This window comes from Puntigrus tetrazona, chromosome 10, assembly GCF_018831695.1.
Source record: "Puntigrus tetrazona isolate hp1 chromosome 10, ASM1883169v1, whole genome shotgun sequence".
NCBI lineage: Eukaryota > Metazoa > Chordata > Actinopteri > Cypriniformes > Cyprinidae > Puntigrus > Puntigrus tetrazona.
Window position 1 is genome coordinate 7,441,825 of NC_056708.1, and position 17,431 is coordinate 7,459,255.

Consider the following 17,431-nt stretch of genomic DNA (forward strand, 5'->3'; position numbering starts at 1 on the left):
CGAGTCACTGTATATAGATGAATAACACCCTTCTGTTCATTTTCACTTTTGCTTCTGTGTAAATGTACTGTGTGTGCAACCTTTTATTATTGCTTAACTTACTATATTGCAGCTAATTACGCAACTTTTAATGTATAATTTTGTGTCGGACTGCATGTAAATAACCTTTTTGTTGTTGCTGTTGTGAAATCCGGGTTATTTCAAGGTCCCCTAATTAGTTTAGTTCTGTGTCATACGGTAAAACTACTACAATAGCACTCTACAACCAACAGATGGCAGGATATCCTCACACTGACAGTCTGATAACACTAAAGTTACAGATTCATGAACTTCAAAACACATCCCAATCAGCTCGTAAAATGGTATTTTAATGTAAAAGAATTAAACAAAAATTTCTGGTACTGATTTGCCATTGACATATTTACGAACATTTCAAAAACAGGCAATAGGTTGATGTTATTTTTGTTATTAATGTTTCTCTTTCTTCAGACTTTTTCAGTTAGATTAAATTAATAAATAAGTGCCTCTAAAATACACATTCTGGCCTCTTTTTTCCCAGTTTATAGCTCAAGGCTAGAACCGGTTTAAAAGTTAAAATATCTACTCTCTCTTCTTTAATTCGAGAAGACCTGAACGCATAAACCTAATAATTACCGTTCATCTAATTACATTTAAGTACATGCAAACTTTTATTAAAAGGTGTACCTCGTGAGGTTTGAGCTTTTATTAGGTATTTGATCTTCTGTCACCTTTTGCAGTTTAAGTTCAATAACAGCTCCTCAACATCATTAGCCTTTGTTCACCCAACTATGAGGGTCAGAGAAGGAGGGCAGCGCTTGTCTGAGGTCTGGTATGGTAGTACTGCTTCATGAGCTAGCACAGAACTCTAAATAAATGATTATTACTGACAGCGTTGAGTCCTGGCCCAACACAAAGCTCCAGCAATTACCTCCTTCAGCACACACAGGGAGAGAAGCACAGAGCATTGAATTCACAATTGGTGCAGGCGCAACTGAAACATGCAGTTTTGTACCTAAATTAAAATGTAAGCACAACACTGAGCATGCAAACCATGGCCCTCTTCTGACCATGCTTCATGAAATATTGAATTAAGCTCCTCCTCTAAAATCTTTCCGTCTGTATGTACTACAGCGCATCATGGAAAATGAAGCAAACACACACACAGACAGACGAGAGAAAGAAAGAGAGATTGACTCTGCTTCATTGATTTTGTATGCAGTGTTGTTACAGAAATCGAAGGAGAAGTCAGCATGAAGTTTTCTTGAGGATGGTACACTATATTTCTGCTGTTGGTTTTGGGGAGTAAGGATGTTAATGGATATATATATATATATATATATATATATATATATATATATATATATATATATATATATATATATATATAATACTTAAAGAAAGAAAAGTCATATAGGTTTGGAGTTTTCATTTTTGGACAAATGAGTATGTGATAATGATACTGTATTTATGTGTCATACTTAGAAGGGAGAAGTTATTATGTGAGTCCCCCAAGGTTCAATTCTCGCACCACTCTTGTTCAGCCTCTATATGCTCCCACTGTGTCAGATAGTGAGAAAAAAACTGTCTGTCACAGCCATGCAGATTTATCACCAAATGGCTACATCCCTCTGAAATTAACAGTTAGATGAGCAAGAACGTTCTTCAGTTAAACAAGGCGCAATTATGTCATAGCACGGAGAATGCATACCTTTGCTCTAAGGGGCAACAACATAAGAAATCAAGTCAAGAATCTGGAGTCTATCCTTCATTTCAGCAGTTGTGTCAAAGCAATAATTAAATCAACATACATCTCAAAAACATTTTAAGAACTAGATGTCTTGTTTTCAGTCAAGACTTGGAGAACCTTGTTCATGCCGTTATCACCAGCAGGGTAGATTATTGTAATGGCCTTCTCAAAAACACCATCAGACAGCTGCAGCTCATTCAGACCACTGCTGCCAGGATTCTGACTAGAAACAGAAAATATGAGCATATTACACCAGTCCTCAGGACCTTGCACAAGCTTTCTGTTACATTTAGGATTGATTAGGGATCATTAGGATCTGGTCTGTTAGAAATACCTAGGGTTTACTAAAAACACAAGCCATTATTGAGCTATTTTGCAGCTTGAACCAGCTTCTAGAAGTGATCAGATGTGCTAAATCAGTAGCCATATTTAAATCTAGACTTAAAACTCATCTGTTTAGCTGTGCATTTATTAAACGAGCACTGTGCGCATCCAAACTGAGTGCACACTATTTTATGTATTATAATTTTGAACAGTTTTATAATCTTAACAGTATTAATACATTTTAAACCAATGTTTAAATTCCTTCTTTTTTCCTATTAGTTTTTTTCCTTTAATGTTGGTTGTAAACACAATTATTTAAAAAATTATTTAATTATTTTTGACCGTTTTTCCTCTTACAGTTCAGACTCAAGTCGGGGGGGGGCTCATGACATGGTCTCGTTGGTGTGTGTGTCTGTGCGTGTGTGTGTTGTTCATGGACACTAACGGTACCGCGTGGATCGCTTTTCTTTTTCAGAAGATGGGTTATGACAGTCATAGCCAAATATTACAACAAGAAGCACTATGTGACACAGAGAAAAAGAGAGTGAGTTACTGAAAATGTCCTCGGCCCAGTGAGGTATGAAACACTGTGGTCTAAAAGCTGTCTGTCTCCTTCGGTTACATAACTATGTTGTGCGTTCGAGTGTTAGTGTTTGCGCAACAACGTAACTTTAACCCAAACACTTACAATTTTTTTCCTCCCTCTCTCTCTCTCTCTCTCGCTCTCTCTCTATCTCGAATCCCCCTGCCCTTGAACCCCACAGCATTGATTTTCATGTAGATTTCCTTATGCCAGCATCTTCATTGCTTACTTTCAGTCTTTCATAATTAATGATCGTAAAACTGTGCTCTATTTTGCTCACAAGGGCGAAACTTTGATGGATTCACCGTTTCTGTTAAGGGCAGCCAAAATGTGCTGATGTAAGGGGTCACGTGACGCAAAGAACCAATCAACAGAGAGTTTCAAGGAGCACTTCTACTGCAATATTCAAGTAACACAAACCGTTAGTTCCAAAAAGGCTCTCAGCACGCTTTAGAATACCGAACGTGGTACAATAAAATTAGCTTCATAAAAAGTATAATTTAAATATTCAAATGTGCGCGAAAAGATAGACTCAAGGTCTTATTTAAATATTCAGGAATACTAAACAGACCTTCGTCCGGAATCCTCCAAAGAACCCCTTAAATAATAAACACCCAATAACAGAACCATGCAAATCACATGAGACCAGCAACCGGGAAAAAAATCACCACGAAAGCAAGATTATGACAGAAAGAGCCCAGAGGGATTTCTGCTGGACGTGGATGGTCAGAGCAGTGAAGAAAAGCAGCTTGATTAAAGCACACGCTCTCTCCTTTCCCGAGGGACACATGAAGAAAACAATTACCTATGTGTGAATACGAGTGAAACAAGCTACACTCTTAATGTAACTCTCAATGTAAGATGAGCTAAAAAGCCTGGGATACTTCTAAGCCTTCACGCTGGATTGTGCGTTTCTTAGAATTGTTTATATTGCGTAGAGAGAAAATAAAGAGGAGGAGAGAGAGGAAAAGAGAAAGCGAGGGGGGAAGAGCGCAGCATCACATGGTTTCATTCAGGGGCATGCATGCGAGTCAGGATCTAGAAGATAGTGTCTATTTTTACTTCAGGTGACATCAGGTTTAACACTGTTTCGTCCAGCACACCAGGAAAAAACAGATACGTGCTGCATTGCCATTATCTACCCCAATCCCAGTATTTTGTGAGCCATGAAGACCATCACGGGCCAGTTGGGTTTAAAGAAATAGTTCACTAAAATAAAAATATATTCACACTCAGGCCATCCAAGACGTAGATGAGCAACCTTCATCAAAACAGATTCGGAGAAGTAGCATTACATCACTTGCTCACCAATGGATCATTTTCAGTGAATGGGTGCCGTCAGAATAAGAATCCAAACGAACCCAGGATTTAGAGGTTTTTCACTTGAACCGTTGCTTGCGGCTAAAATGTGTGTCCCCTCCATAATATTGCTTTCTCCAGCGAAAAAGTCATCTCATCTCAGTCAAGAGAAAAATATGCACAACTCAAACACTGTTTACAATTGAGAACAGTCTTAAACAAATATATCAGTGGGTTTTAATATGAGCAGGAGATGGATTTTTTTTTAACTGGAGGAAAAGTTCATTATTATGGATTATGAACTTGTATTCGGACCAGAAGCTATAGTTTAAAACTAAAATGCTTTGATGGATTTTTTTAATTATTTTTTTTTTAAACGCACGACTTTTCAACTCAAAAGACATTAACTGATAGACTGCAGCAAGTGTTATAATGCTGCATTTTCCCAAATCTGTTCAAAGAACATTCACTTCCTTTCTTTTACGCTCACTTGTAATATGTTTTTTTTTTTTGTTTCTCTGTTCATTTCACAGTCTTCAGGCATCTTAACAAGCATCTCACATGAAACAATTTGAAAGAATAAGCAATTGAAACACTTAAATCCTTCACTATAGCGTTCTCAGCATTCATTGCTCTGTTGAGATTTCTCTAGGTGTGTATCTTCTTGTTAGTTTCAAACCTCCTTCAAGTTTTCTTCTGAGATGTGGTGCCACAACTGTCTGGCACCTGCTATGTGTCATCTATCGAATGCAGTTAAATCACACCTGCTCTGTCCATTATCGCATATAACACTGCGCTAAATAGAGGCTGCGATATCTTACTTTACAGTGACTGCATTTTCAGGTATAGCAGGATAGTGGAGGGTGGTGGACTGTAATCTATTATGTGTTACAGAGCGTTATAATTTGGGCTTGTGAGTGCATATTAGTCTTGCTTTATTTCATTATATACTAATGTATTATTATCTCTCTTCATAAATTACACTACATTTGTGTCATACCACTAACTCATTTTATCATATTAACTCTCTCTAGATCATTAACACTCTCTCTTGCGCGCTCTCCCATAAACTAACCGAAGCAAAATATGAAGCAGTTGGTAGATGTTAACACAGATTTTTTTGTTCCAGTAAAAATATTGTAACACTTCACAATAAGGAGTCATTTATTAAAATTAGTTAATTATTAACTAACATGAAAAAGCAATGAACAATACATTTATTACAGTATTTATTCATCTTTGTTAAAGTCATTTCATGAAAAAATACAACTTGTCACTGTTTTTGTTAGCTTACAGTGCATAAACTAATGTTAACAACTTATTTTTAAAATACATGTAATATAGTAACTGCTGAAAATAGCATTAACGAAGATTAATAAACGCTGTAGAAGTATTGTTCATTCTTAGCTTGTTAACTAATGTTGACTAAACCTGATTGTAAGATGCTACCAAAATGTCTAACATTTTATTTGCACTATATATGCACTATATATATATAATTTTAAATAATAATTTTAAGTAATGTCATAAGTATCTACTGCTTATATCTGAATTGAAACACTGCAGTTCTCACACACAGTTCATACATGTTTGCCGCGTTTCCTGTCAGTCAAAATCATGACTTTCTTGAGATTTTTTTGCCTGACCTTGCTAAGTATTTTTAAAGAGCTTTATTCAGATAGATTTAGTAATTAGAATTTTAAAAAGTAAGCAGTCTAGAGCACTGTGCTGTTCAGAGCAGTGGGATTGAACAGGTGCAGGGGAGCTAAAGAGCAGTCTGAAGGTTAATTCAACAGTGCCGAGTGCAGTTCCTTGCCCTAAGCGTGTGTGCGTGTATCACTGCGTGTTTGTGTGCAAGTGTGAGCCGTGGCAGCTTCATTAAATGCCTAGCAGTAAAAATAGCCTGAGATGGGTGCTCTTAGACAGTGTGATGTAATGGCAACAGAGTCTCTGGTGTGAGTCGGTGTGTGGCAAAGAATATTTTGTGGGAGGTGCTCAGACTTTGTGGGATAGATGGGGATGGGGTGGCCTTTTTAATGGGCACACTGGAAGATCGTTAGCTGTATGCAAACCATCAGTCCTTGAAGGAACTCTCTGTTTGGAACAGAGTGTGAACCGAACCTTTTCTGAGCCAGTTCCTACCGTATACATACAGCATTATGTATAATTTAGCATATTTCTATTAATAATATACGATTATTATTATTATTTATTTCATTTATTATTTCATGCAAACATGCAAGAGCAGTTGAGCTAAATATAATACATATATGATTCTACTTTTGTTATTTAATGCAAACACATGGCACTAAGCAGTTTATACCAAAGAGTAAATATAAAATATATATAGTTTTTTTTTTCCAACTGATGGATTTTTTTCATTATAAATAATTTTCCTCTATATTATTCTAATTTTGTTAAATTATGATTAATACACATACACAGTGGTATTAAAACAAAGAGGAAAAAACACAATATGCATAAAATAAGCATGCATTAAACACTTGTGCGAGAATACATACTCATATATTTAAAACGTACGCAGTATGCTTTTGCTGCGTATATCAATTGCAGTTTGATTAAGTTCACCCCAAACAAATGCGTCCAGCGGCTTGCAAACCAATCAACATCCAGGATCGCGGATGCCAGATCTACAGAACCAAAGCACATTCCTCCCGCTCTCTTACAACAAAAGCTGCACAAACACAAGCAACCCGAAGCGCTTTACAGATGTCAGTCACATACTGCGAGCGCTGAATTTGACTGCACTGTATATGCGCGTAATGCATAATTACGTGAGACACATTTTTGCTGTTTTCGGCAAAAAGAATAAATGATTTCATTTACATCTGCGCTTATAAAAGATTCAGAATCTTGCAGAAGCTGAACTGGAGTATAAACTAGACACTGAAGGCTGTTGGGATTCTATTCTTTCGGTTATGTAAATCTCCTAATCAATAAAAACAAAACTCTCACTCCGTCTTGCTTGCTCTCTATCCACTTTGCACTTCCACCCACACAGTCCAAAAATATTTCAATATGCAACGCAGGACATAAAAGGGCTTTTCTGAGCATGTCTAATAGAATAAGAAGCATCTGCTCTAGGGACATGCTAAACCTAACCTTTACAAACCTCCCACAGGCAGAAATAATTCATACAAAGAAACAAATATTCAATTATCACATTTTTGCTATATTTAAAATGGCATTAAAAAAAATGTCTCTTCAAGCCTGAAGGTAAATGTTATCTCTCTTGGGTTGTTGTTTGCTAGAAGCTCTCAGCTATTTAATTGGGGTATAACCAGATGTGCCTTATAAAACTGTTTAGGAGAAAAATTGCATAGTTGTCGACAAAGCATAAAGATATAAATTATGTGGACTTGTTTGGATTTTAGACAAGATGACACTGAGACGTCTTACTTCGAACGCAGACTTTATTATCTTGGCACATCTGAGCACAGAGCGAGACGTTATTGAAATCTCTTGTGATTTTGGAGACATGTGAGATTATGGGGGTATTTTTCTCAGGAGAAGAGACAGTGGCTCGCGCAAATCTTTGCATATCTCTTTGAGTCGCATCTTTCCTTCATATTTCCTTTTAACTTTATCTGTCTCATTTCTCCAGCATCATCCTGCCATCTATCACAGCTGTCACTTCTTATTACCTCTTCCCTCTTTCTCTCTCACTTTCCTCTTCTTCTGTCTGCCTATTTTGGGTTCCCCTCAGCCAGGGCAAGAATGATAAATGAGGGCAAGAAGTTGGTTTGGGTTTTGCGTGGGAATTTAGGGGTGGAAACAATGATATTTCAGACGAGCAATATTGTACCTAACAACACAGTACTGATATTCTCACGTTAAGCATCTATATGTTTAGTTAGATTTGTCACATTAATATTTTGGAAGGGAGTGTTTGACCACTATTACAAGTCTATAAGAAGCCAAATGTTTCTAAATGTTAAATTAATACACGTATTTAGGTCAAAAATATAAACAGAAAAAATTTTGTTGATTCATACTCCATTTTTTATATATCCATTACCATTTCAATTATCATCACAGTAAACATAAACACAATTGTATGTAGTAGAAACAATTTTACTTTTTTCTGCAATGTCAGTTTTTAGGTTGAGAAAGCGCGAAGTCTTACACATTTACAGAAAATACCTTAATAGAATAGAATAGAATAGAATACAATAGAATAGAATACAATAGAATAGAATCTAGAAAGAAACTAAAGAATCATGCTATAATGGAATGTAATATTTAACAGAATAGAATAGAATAGAATAGAATAGAATAGAATAGAATAGAATAGAATAGAAACACATTTGCACATTTACAGAAAATATCATGTATTTGGAATATTTAACAGAATAGAATGGAATGGAACAGAATAGAAATTTTATTACAACAGAATAAATCATCAGAACATGTAGTTTTAATAGAATACATCCTTTAAAAGAATATTATACAACAGAATAGTGATGTTAATATGAGAATCTAGCAAAGTTGAGTAAAACATAAGGGAAAGTAGCAGAATAGAATAGAATAGTGTAGCAAAATAGACTTTTGTGCATAATAGTATGTCATATAAAAGGAACTAAAGAAAAGAATATAATTTTTAGAATAGATGTATAGAGTTAATAGAGAGTTAAAAACAACAATTTTTAAGATTAAGATTAAAACATAATCTTTAAGTTTACTGGAATGGAGAAGAACAGCAGAATGTAACAGAACAATATAGAATAGAATAGAATAGAATAGAATAGAATAGAATAGAATAGAATAGAATAGAATAGAATAGAAGGGTTTTAATAGAATATATTTGTAAATGGAGTACATTATAACAGACGATTATACAATAAATGGTAACTTTCAAAGAAAAGAATCTAATGCAAATACTTGAAAAAAAACAGCATAGCAAAACAAAAATGCAGTACAGAATAGATTCTAAGATATTTTAATTCAGCTACTACAAGGCAAATGTGAGAGAGGTGTGCAAGAGATGCTTCCCGAGTGAGTGAGTGAGTGAGAGAGAGAGAGAGAGAGAGAGAGAGAGAGAGAGAGAGAGAGAGAGAGCAGCAGTCTTCTGTTTTATGCTGCAGGGATCTGTCCAGCAGCACAGAGCAGTCGGAAACGCTGCAGCAGACCACAGACTTCTCGCCACAACACCACACAACACACACCACACACTCACACATGCACACACACACATACAGCTAGAGGAAGAGAGAGGCAGAGGCGTAACCAGGAGAAGCATCGTCAAGGAAAAGGAAAGCCACTCTTTTGTCTCCATGGACACTCAACTTCCTCCAAGCAGTTCTTAGTCCGTGTAGCGCAGCAGCGGGCTCTTGCCATCCGCTTAATAATTCATCAGGTCGGTCTCTGAGCTTTGAGCCTGCAGCGCTCTCCAACTTTTCCCCTCTAACTTTCACAGCAGCAGTCGGCTGTTTCAGCAACTCTCCTTTTATACTTCAAACGGCTGGCACAGAGGCGGTGGAGAACAGGTTCAGGCACTTTGTGAGCATCTTGTGTGTGTTTGTGCGTGCGTGTGAGTGTGTGTGTGTGTGTGTGAGGACAGTAGGCGAAAGGTGTGCGTGTGTGTCATCTGGGCATCCTGCTCGTCTCATTCTTGGACTTGGAACCCATTGTTAAAAGTGCAGTTCTTGTGGGACCGGACGAGCAAGAGGCGGTGTGAGAAGCACTCTGGAGTCCCCCGAGAGGCTCGTATGGGACGTACGCCTCGTCTATGAGCACCGCTGCTGAAAGCAGTGTTTAGGCTGTCGTTAGGGGCTGTCTGCGCTCCCTTGGATTCTCTCTCATCATGGCCGGCTGCACCAGCCGCTGCAGACAGGGGGTGCTAAAGCTCATTCAGTCCCTCCAGAGGCTTGTTTCAGGAACCCTCAGCAAAGGTAAGACACCTACATTAACATCAAACTCAAAGAAAAAAAAAGTAAACAAGCTTGTTTAAAATGTAAAGTGGGACAAATTATAACTTTTTTTGTTTATTTTGTTTTCTAATATTACACTTAATATATTTTAAACATTTTCAAATATTACGTTTATTACAAACGTATCATTGTTTTCAAAATATTTCAATATTCAACATAATTTACCAGAAGCTTTTTACATTTTTAAACATAATATTGTTTCATAAATTATTTGTTAGTAGCATATTTAATAACATTTTAGCTTTTAATATTTACTATGTGCTGTAAAATATATATTCAGTATAAAGCTTCTAATGTTCTAATGCATCTATTTATTTAATATTTCGTAATGTTTTTTTTTTTTAAACATATTTTTAAATTGTCAATAAATGTAATATTTTGGTTATGCATTCATTTTTTTTTACTTAAAATTGTACTTAAAATACTTTATTGATTCTATAGTACTTTTATTTAATATTTAACGTTTTGCTATATTATGTATTCAATATGTTTATTATAAGGTGTTTTATACGAATATTATATTCATAAGTGTTTTTACATTGTATTAACTGTAAAATGTCCTTGTATATTTTTTTATTTTATAAAACATGACATTTTACTTTCATTTATTAAATGCAAAGTTTTTTTAGATTCATCATTTTTTTCTTTGGCATCACATTTTACATTTGGATAGTGTACCTGCATCCACACTGATGGTGTCTGCCTATTCGCCTGTTGTTTCTCTTTTGATATTCCAAGCGCCAATCACTAAGATACGCCAATATTAGGATGAGGTTCCAGCACCTCTCTCTTTTACTCTTCACCTGGAATCTTTCATTAGCACACGTTTACACCTCCTTTCAAACCCGATGGAAAAAAAAAATCCTTTTCGTACATTTTTTTCGTATTTGAAAAGCAGCCTGGGTTGTTTCTTTGCCAAAGAAGAAATTCCATTTCTCTCTTTCATCTCTCATCTCCTCTGTTTTTTTTTTTGAGCACCATAGCACTGTGTCAGCAGAAAAAGCACTGCATGGTTCGTCTCCATGCCGACGGGGCCCGTGGAGATGCTGGAACCAAGCAGTGGCTGTTTATCTGCTGTCACTGAGTGCAGAGAGCCGGAACCTCACCGAGCACTGCTTGATGAACCCCGCTATCTCTCCACTCCTTCATTATATCTTCCTCGCAGATAGATGCTTTTCCTATACACAGGGGAGTAGGAAGTTAATTTAAAGAGGATATTGAGGATTTGGAGCCACAGTGTAGAATTTAAACCAGTCTCTCTAGACTACTATAGCAGACCACAGAGCAGGGAAAGGAAGCCGTGGCTCAAATATTTTGTATTTATGTGCTCTGAGTTTATCTTAGTGTTATCTGAGGCTGTGTGAATAAAAATAAACAAAGAAGCAGATAAATATTAGATAACCCTTCCACCCTTAAGGAACCGCTAAAGATTCGGTTAGAGTAGAACAGAATATAATGCAGTAGAATAACTTTTCAGTAAGATTGCATTCTCTGTGCAGAAGAATGGAATGGAATCTTCTTCGGAGTCTTTAGCGGGATAATATTTCGAAAATTTAAATAAAATAGAATAACATTTTGAGCAGAGTCTTAAGTAGAATGGAATATAATGGAATAGCAGTATAGGATATTTATAGAATTTCAAACAGAACCATACAAAACTATGAAAGTCAATTCCACACAACAGAAAAAGTAAAAATTGTAACGGCAACTTTTTATTTCACAAGCCTGGCTTTTATTCAGAATGATGAAATATAATCATTAAAGGGGGAAAAAGAATTGTGAAGCTGTATCACTTCTATATTTATTCTGTGGCGCAAAAAACGGCGAAATGTAAAATCAGAATTGCGGTCAAAATCATTTAGACTTTTTCCCCATAATTCTGAGTTTGTATTTTACAATTCTGTTTATGTATCTTAATTCCTCCGACGTGAAATAAAAAGCGGCGATTACAGAACATACATAATTGACTTTAAACGGAACAGAACCAAACAGGACTATTTTCCCAAATAATCCCATAGTTTAAAGTCATGTTTTGTCATTCCAGAAGGCTGATGCTCAAAGCCCTCGGGGTAAACAGCCTTGTTTTAGAATGAATTTGTGCCATATGTAATGAAAGCTCAGTGAACAGAGTGTGAGAGATGTCTGTACACATCCATCGTGGTTATTCTAGCTGACTGCACTTTACCTCAGTCAACCCATTAACGGGTTAATGATGACCCTTCATCCCTGCAGGTTTCTGAGCCTTCCCTGCTGCTCTGCGCAAAAAAAAAATGCTTTTATTTTACGCATCCGTCAATTCATGCTGCATATTTACCACATACTTCATCAATCTTCCAACACGACCGTCTTACTGTAACTGGAGTAAAAAAAACAACATTGCAGTAAGAAATACTGTTGCCTATGAACACCCAATCAGAAGCTGTTTTGTTGTTACCAATAGCAACCGTGAGCGCAAGTGACAAGGTCAGTCAAGCACATGGCAGTGTGTAAGTGTTTCGTATAAGTGCAGGGCACGTGCGCGTGTGTGTGTGTGTGTGTGATCACGAGTGACAACATGGCTATGCTGGTGTTACTGCAGTTTTACAGCTCCGATAGAATGAGCCTCTGGGGAGAAGAGAAGGAGCATTTGACATTTTAAAAGAGCACAGGGTCGATCAATCCTGCCAACTTCCCTTGACATGCTGCAGATTTTCCCCGTTCTCTGCAGAAGTACCGTAGAACACATGAGAGTGTACAGTGCATCCTCACAACAGCTGGGGTGAACCTTTGTGATTGGAGGAATCAATACCGATGCAGACGCACTCGGGGTTTTGTACAACGTTGAGCGCTTATATTGCGAGGAACATTGGAAAAAGAGAGTAGACGTGCCTACAATATTTTATTTTCATTCCTAAAATGACAAACGGAAAATGATCTCAACATTTACTGACACTACTGTTCCAAACCGGTCTTCCAAACTATGTAAAATATATTTTTTCCTTTCACACCATAGACCATAGACACAGTTTAGGTGAATTTGGTTGACGGTTCCCATTTTCCACTCTTCGGGTAAACCTCGTTTTTCTGATATTCAATGTAGTTTGTATGGAAAGAAGGTGGACTGCTAGTTGTTAATGGCGTATCTCAAGATGTATCGGGATTGTCTTTTCTGTATGTGCGGTGCAAGAAATCACAAAAAAAAAGTTTGGATTCAGTAGCGTTTGCCAGATCTTACTAGAAATAAATAAAGAAATACAATCCAATGATAAATTCAAATTCAAACATGTTATTTTGGAAACAAGCCAGAGGTTTGAAACAAATTGAGAGTGAATAAATAATGACAATTTTAGACTTTTGGTGTCTTGGATTAGATTCAGATACGCAACTGAAGTCATCTGTAACCATGCCAACTATAGCAACAGTAATTGAAGTAAATATGAAAAAGGACTACAGTAGTGGCCAAAATTTTTAGAACACTAGTATTTTCACCAGCTAAAAAAAATACTCAAAATTCTATCTTTTGCTGTAGTCGGTAGCAAATATGAGTTTACATTTTCAAACATTCATTTTGATATTATTATAATCCAGTGAGATTTTTGTTTGCACAAGGAGTCTGACATCCGCCAGTGCTCCAAAAAGAGATCTGATCTCATCATTTGAAAAAACTGAGACAGACTAAATCCAAAAGAACTGTGGCACCATCGCCGACATGCTTTAAAAACCCCATGAAATCAAAATGAAAGCTGTTTTGGCTTTTATTATGACACATGGACACATTTGAATTCTACAAAACAGGTGTTTTTTATAGAAATATGAATGAGACTGTGACTGTCACAGCTCTAGTCCAAGCTGTGATATAATCGAAAGCTATTGGCTATTTTAAAAAGGGGCGGGTCTTCACATTATGTCCCCGTCTTCCTGTTTCGGTTAAAATGACATAAACTTCACTTCACGATCACTTCGGTTGACCTTCAGGAAACCTAACCAAATGTAAACAGATATTGTCTACTAAAACACTACAGCTAAAGATAGAAATAACTGACATTTTTAGCTGAAAATACTATATTAGTTGAAAATACTAATCATTTCGGCCACCACTGAATGTCCAAAATGCCTTACCACAATTGACATGAGGCATTCTACTAACAGTAACTAAGCAACTAGAAGTCAACTCAGTCGTTAGAGTATAAGTAGACTTCTAACACTTTATTTTGATGGGAACACATCATTCCTATGCAGCATCTTTGCTACTATATACTCCCTAACAGTCTACTGCAGGTTAGTAGAGATTTACTTGCAAATTAATAAGAATTAGTTGACATGTAGTTACAAAGTTACTTATAATTAGTAGAATGTTTAAAGTGGACTATTAAAATAAAGTGTATGCAACAAAAGTTCAACTGAGGCCAGATTTCATCTTGTCCAGAGACAAAACTCCACTGCATCTACTACTTGCTCCTTTAATAGATTTTTATGAATTATATCACGTCTGAGGGCTGTTCACAGTCCAATTGCCTAAGGACTCTAAACAGAACATTTCACAACAGCGCAGACCGAGATGTACTAAACACACACACACACACACACACACACACACACACACACACACATAAGAAGAGAAAGAGATTTTGGAGAGTGACTCAGTTATTCAGTGTCTCGTTACAGTAAAGGGATAGTTCACCCAAAATAAGAACATTCTGGCATTATTGACCCCCTCGTGCTGTTTCTAAACCTGCATGGCTTTCATTCATCTGTGAAACACAAAAGGAGAATTTTTGAAGATTATACTGCACAGCTCTTTTCATTGCAATGAAAATGAAAGGGACTGGATTTGTCAGGCTCCAAAATGAAAACAAAACGCCATAAATGCATCATAATAGAATTCACATGCTATATCTGAAGTCTCATGATAAGATTGATAATCCTGTTCTGATATGCAGAGAGGAAGGTGCTACATATGCGTCTAGAAACATACAAACTTCTGAATGAATTATTTTTTCATTTGTAGCAGAAACTAAAAATGTTTGAGAAGTTTAGATATTTAATTGACAGATTATTATTGTAATGGGAACTATTATTAGTTAGGGAGCTCTATTATTATGCAGTGATGTAATGTGATATATTTTATTTACTTGTTTCCAGAAAAGTTTCGTTCTCCGTCTGGTTTCAGTCAAAGTCTTCCGTTGACGCTGGTCCGCTACCATCTGTCTGACAGCCACAATGCCAATGCAGTTTAACTCTCCCACACTCTTTCCCTCCTTCGCACATTTTCTCCTTCTCTTTTGCCTCCTTCACTGTCACTCGCTGAATTTCAGTTTCTTTTCAGACTCCGGCATTTTCTCAGTGATTCTGTTTCGGTTTGGCTCCAGAGGCTGTGGAGGTGCCAAATGTTTTTCTCAGCATCATCTTATGTAAATGTAACATTAGATGTGAAACATTCACAACATCCCGAATTTATTCAGGCCTGTTGACGTCCTCCTCCTCCACCTCGGCCTCCTGTTCCTGCTGAGCTGTTGATAATACGTGTGTGTGTGTGTGTGTGTGTGTGTGTGTGTGTCTGAGGTTCATAATAACTTGCGGCAGTAATACAGGCAATACCAGCAGGACCCAAACTCTAACATATTTCCTTTAATCTAAAGAAGGAAAATGTAATTACAAAAGGGAGAAAGAGAGAGGAGAAAAAGACTGAAACACATTCTTATCCCTTATGGTGTTTTTAAGACCTTTAAAGAAACATGCCTGAATTAGCATGTGTTTGTGTGTGTGTGGGAGAATGAACTCGGGTCGTGTGTGCTTGCTGTGTATTCATATGTGCACAAGAGGGAGATTTGCGCTTCAGTTCTTTAGCAGAATTGGAAAAAAAAAATCTGAAAATACACTGCTATATATCCACTTGACAACCAGCGATTCATGCTTTGTGCGTTGTAGCAGACACATATTTCTTTAAATAATACACCAAACACTATTCTGTTTTTGAAACCTGTAGTTTAACCTTCTTCTAAAGAGAATTTGAACAATATTATATATATATATATATATATATATATATATATATATATATATATATATATATATATATATATATATATATAGCAAGAAAACAACAGTGCAAATCTTCACTGTAAATAATATTATAATGACAACATTTTCTATATTTTCCTACATTTTTACTGTGATATGAAATTTAGTTTTACATGAATTAGGTCTATATTTACTGATAATCTTCCACACAGCTAGCACTTAAACACACTTGGGCACATTCAAACTCACTCTGTAAAATATGTGTCACGTCTCTGGACTGTGTTATTGTTTTTGTCTCGTGCCATGTGCTCTCTGTGCCCTACCTTCCCTTCATGTTAATTGTATAATTGTCTACACCTGCTCCCTGTTAATTTAGCCAATTTCCTTGTGTATTTAGTCCTGTGTGTTTTGAGTTCACGTGGTCTATACGTGGTTTTTGTTCTGCCTGCCTGCCTGCTTGTGTATTGTTATTTTGCCCGTTAAGTGAATTAAATCCGTTTAAGTTCATGTTACTTCTCGAGTGCTCCTTCCTGCGTCAAACCACCATACGTGACAATATGAAATATCAAAATGTGGATTCATATTTATGCTCTTTCATGCACATTCGGTAAAAATGTTTATAACATCATAAAGCTGCTTCCATTATGAAAGAATTATTTGTATTCTGGGTTGGCCGGTTGGAAGTGTAGATACGTTATTATAATTTATGATAATATAAATAGTTTAAAACAAATATATATGCCGAACTTAAATTGATTATTATTATTCAATTTTGTTAGCAACGCTCCGGCAACGACTAACTTCTGCTTCGTGCCGACTTTAACATTTGCAGTAAATAATTTTTGCAACACTAATGCAACCAAATATTGCTAATGCAAATAAACCTATAAATGGCTTAGCAGAAATGTCTCTGTTTAAGCAAATGATTTTAATACTTTTTTATATTATTTTCCTATTTTATCTTAATATATAATTGTGTCAAAATAAACATATTGGCATGAAACCAAATTTTTCAACAAAAAAATTATCTTTTCATAATTTACTATATATATATATATATATATATATATATATATATATTGGTATTTGTTTGGTTTCATTTAAATTCACATTTATGCAAATGGTGTTACATAATTAACACTATTTGCATAAAAGTGAGTCAGAACAGTAAGTCAGAGAGTTTATGTAGCTGATTTCTTTCCTTAATGTAGTTTGCTCAGACAACATCAATGTAACGTTCAATGCAGCACGTTTCATCTTAACTGAACGAAACCTGGAAAACATCATGGTTTTCATCCATGTGCAACCATGGTTACCTCGCCTGATTTGAACAGAGGCCTTTTTAACTGACTTTTAATGGAAAGATAAGCTGGAACCAGGAGAGATGAGAAGGGAACAGCGCTGCATGTGTATGAGAGCAGAGTCCACCTGACCGCAGCGTCCCGGAGGTGTGTTTGAGTCTGTGTGAGTTTGAGGAGGGAGAGGCAGCTGCGCAGACACACACAC

At 36.3% G+C, this 17,431-nt stretch overlaps 1 protein-coding gene across 1 annotated transcript in view; it reads left to right on the forward strand.

The window, feature by feature from the left end:
- The first annotated feature begins 9,092 nt into the window (after positions 1-9,092).
- kcnip1b (Kv channel interacting protein 1 b) overlaps positions 9,093-17,431 on the forward strand; it is a 32,537-nt gene continuing 24,198 nt past the window's right edge. The window contains exon 1 of the mRNA XM_043251170.1: positions 9,093-9,886. Coding sequence (XP_043107105.1) covers positions 9,799-9,886 — 88 coding nt within the window. The 5' untranslated portion in view covers positions 9,093-9,798. The remainder of the gene's footprint in view (positions 9,887-17,431) is intronic.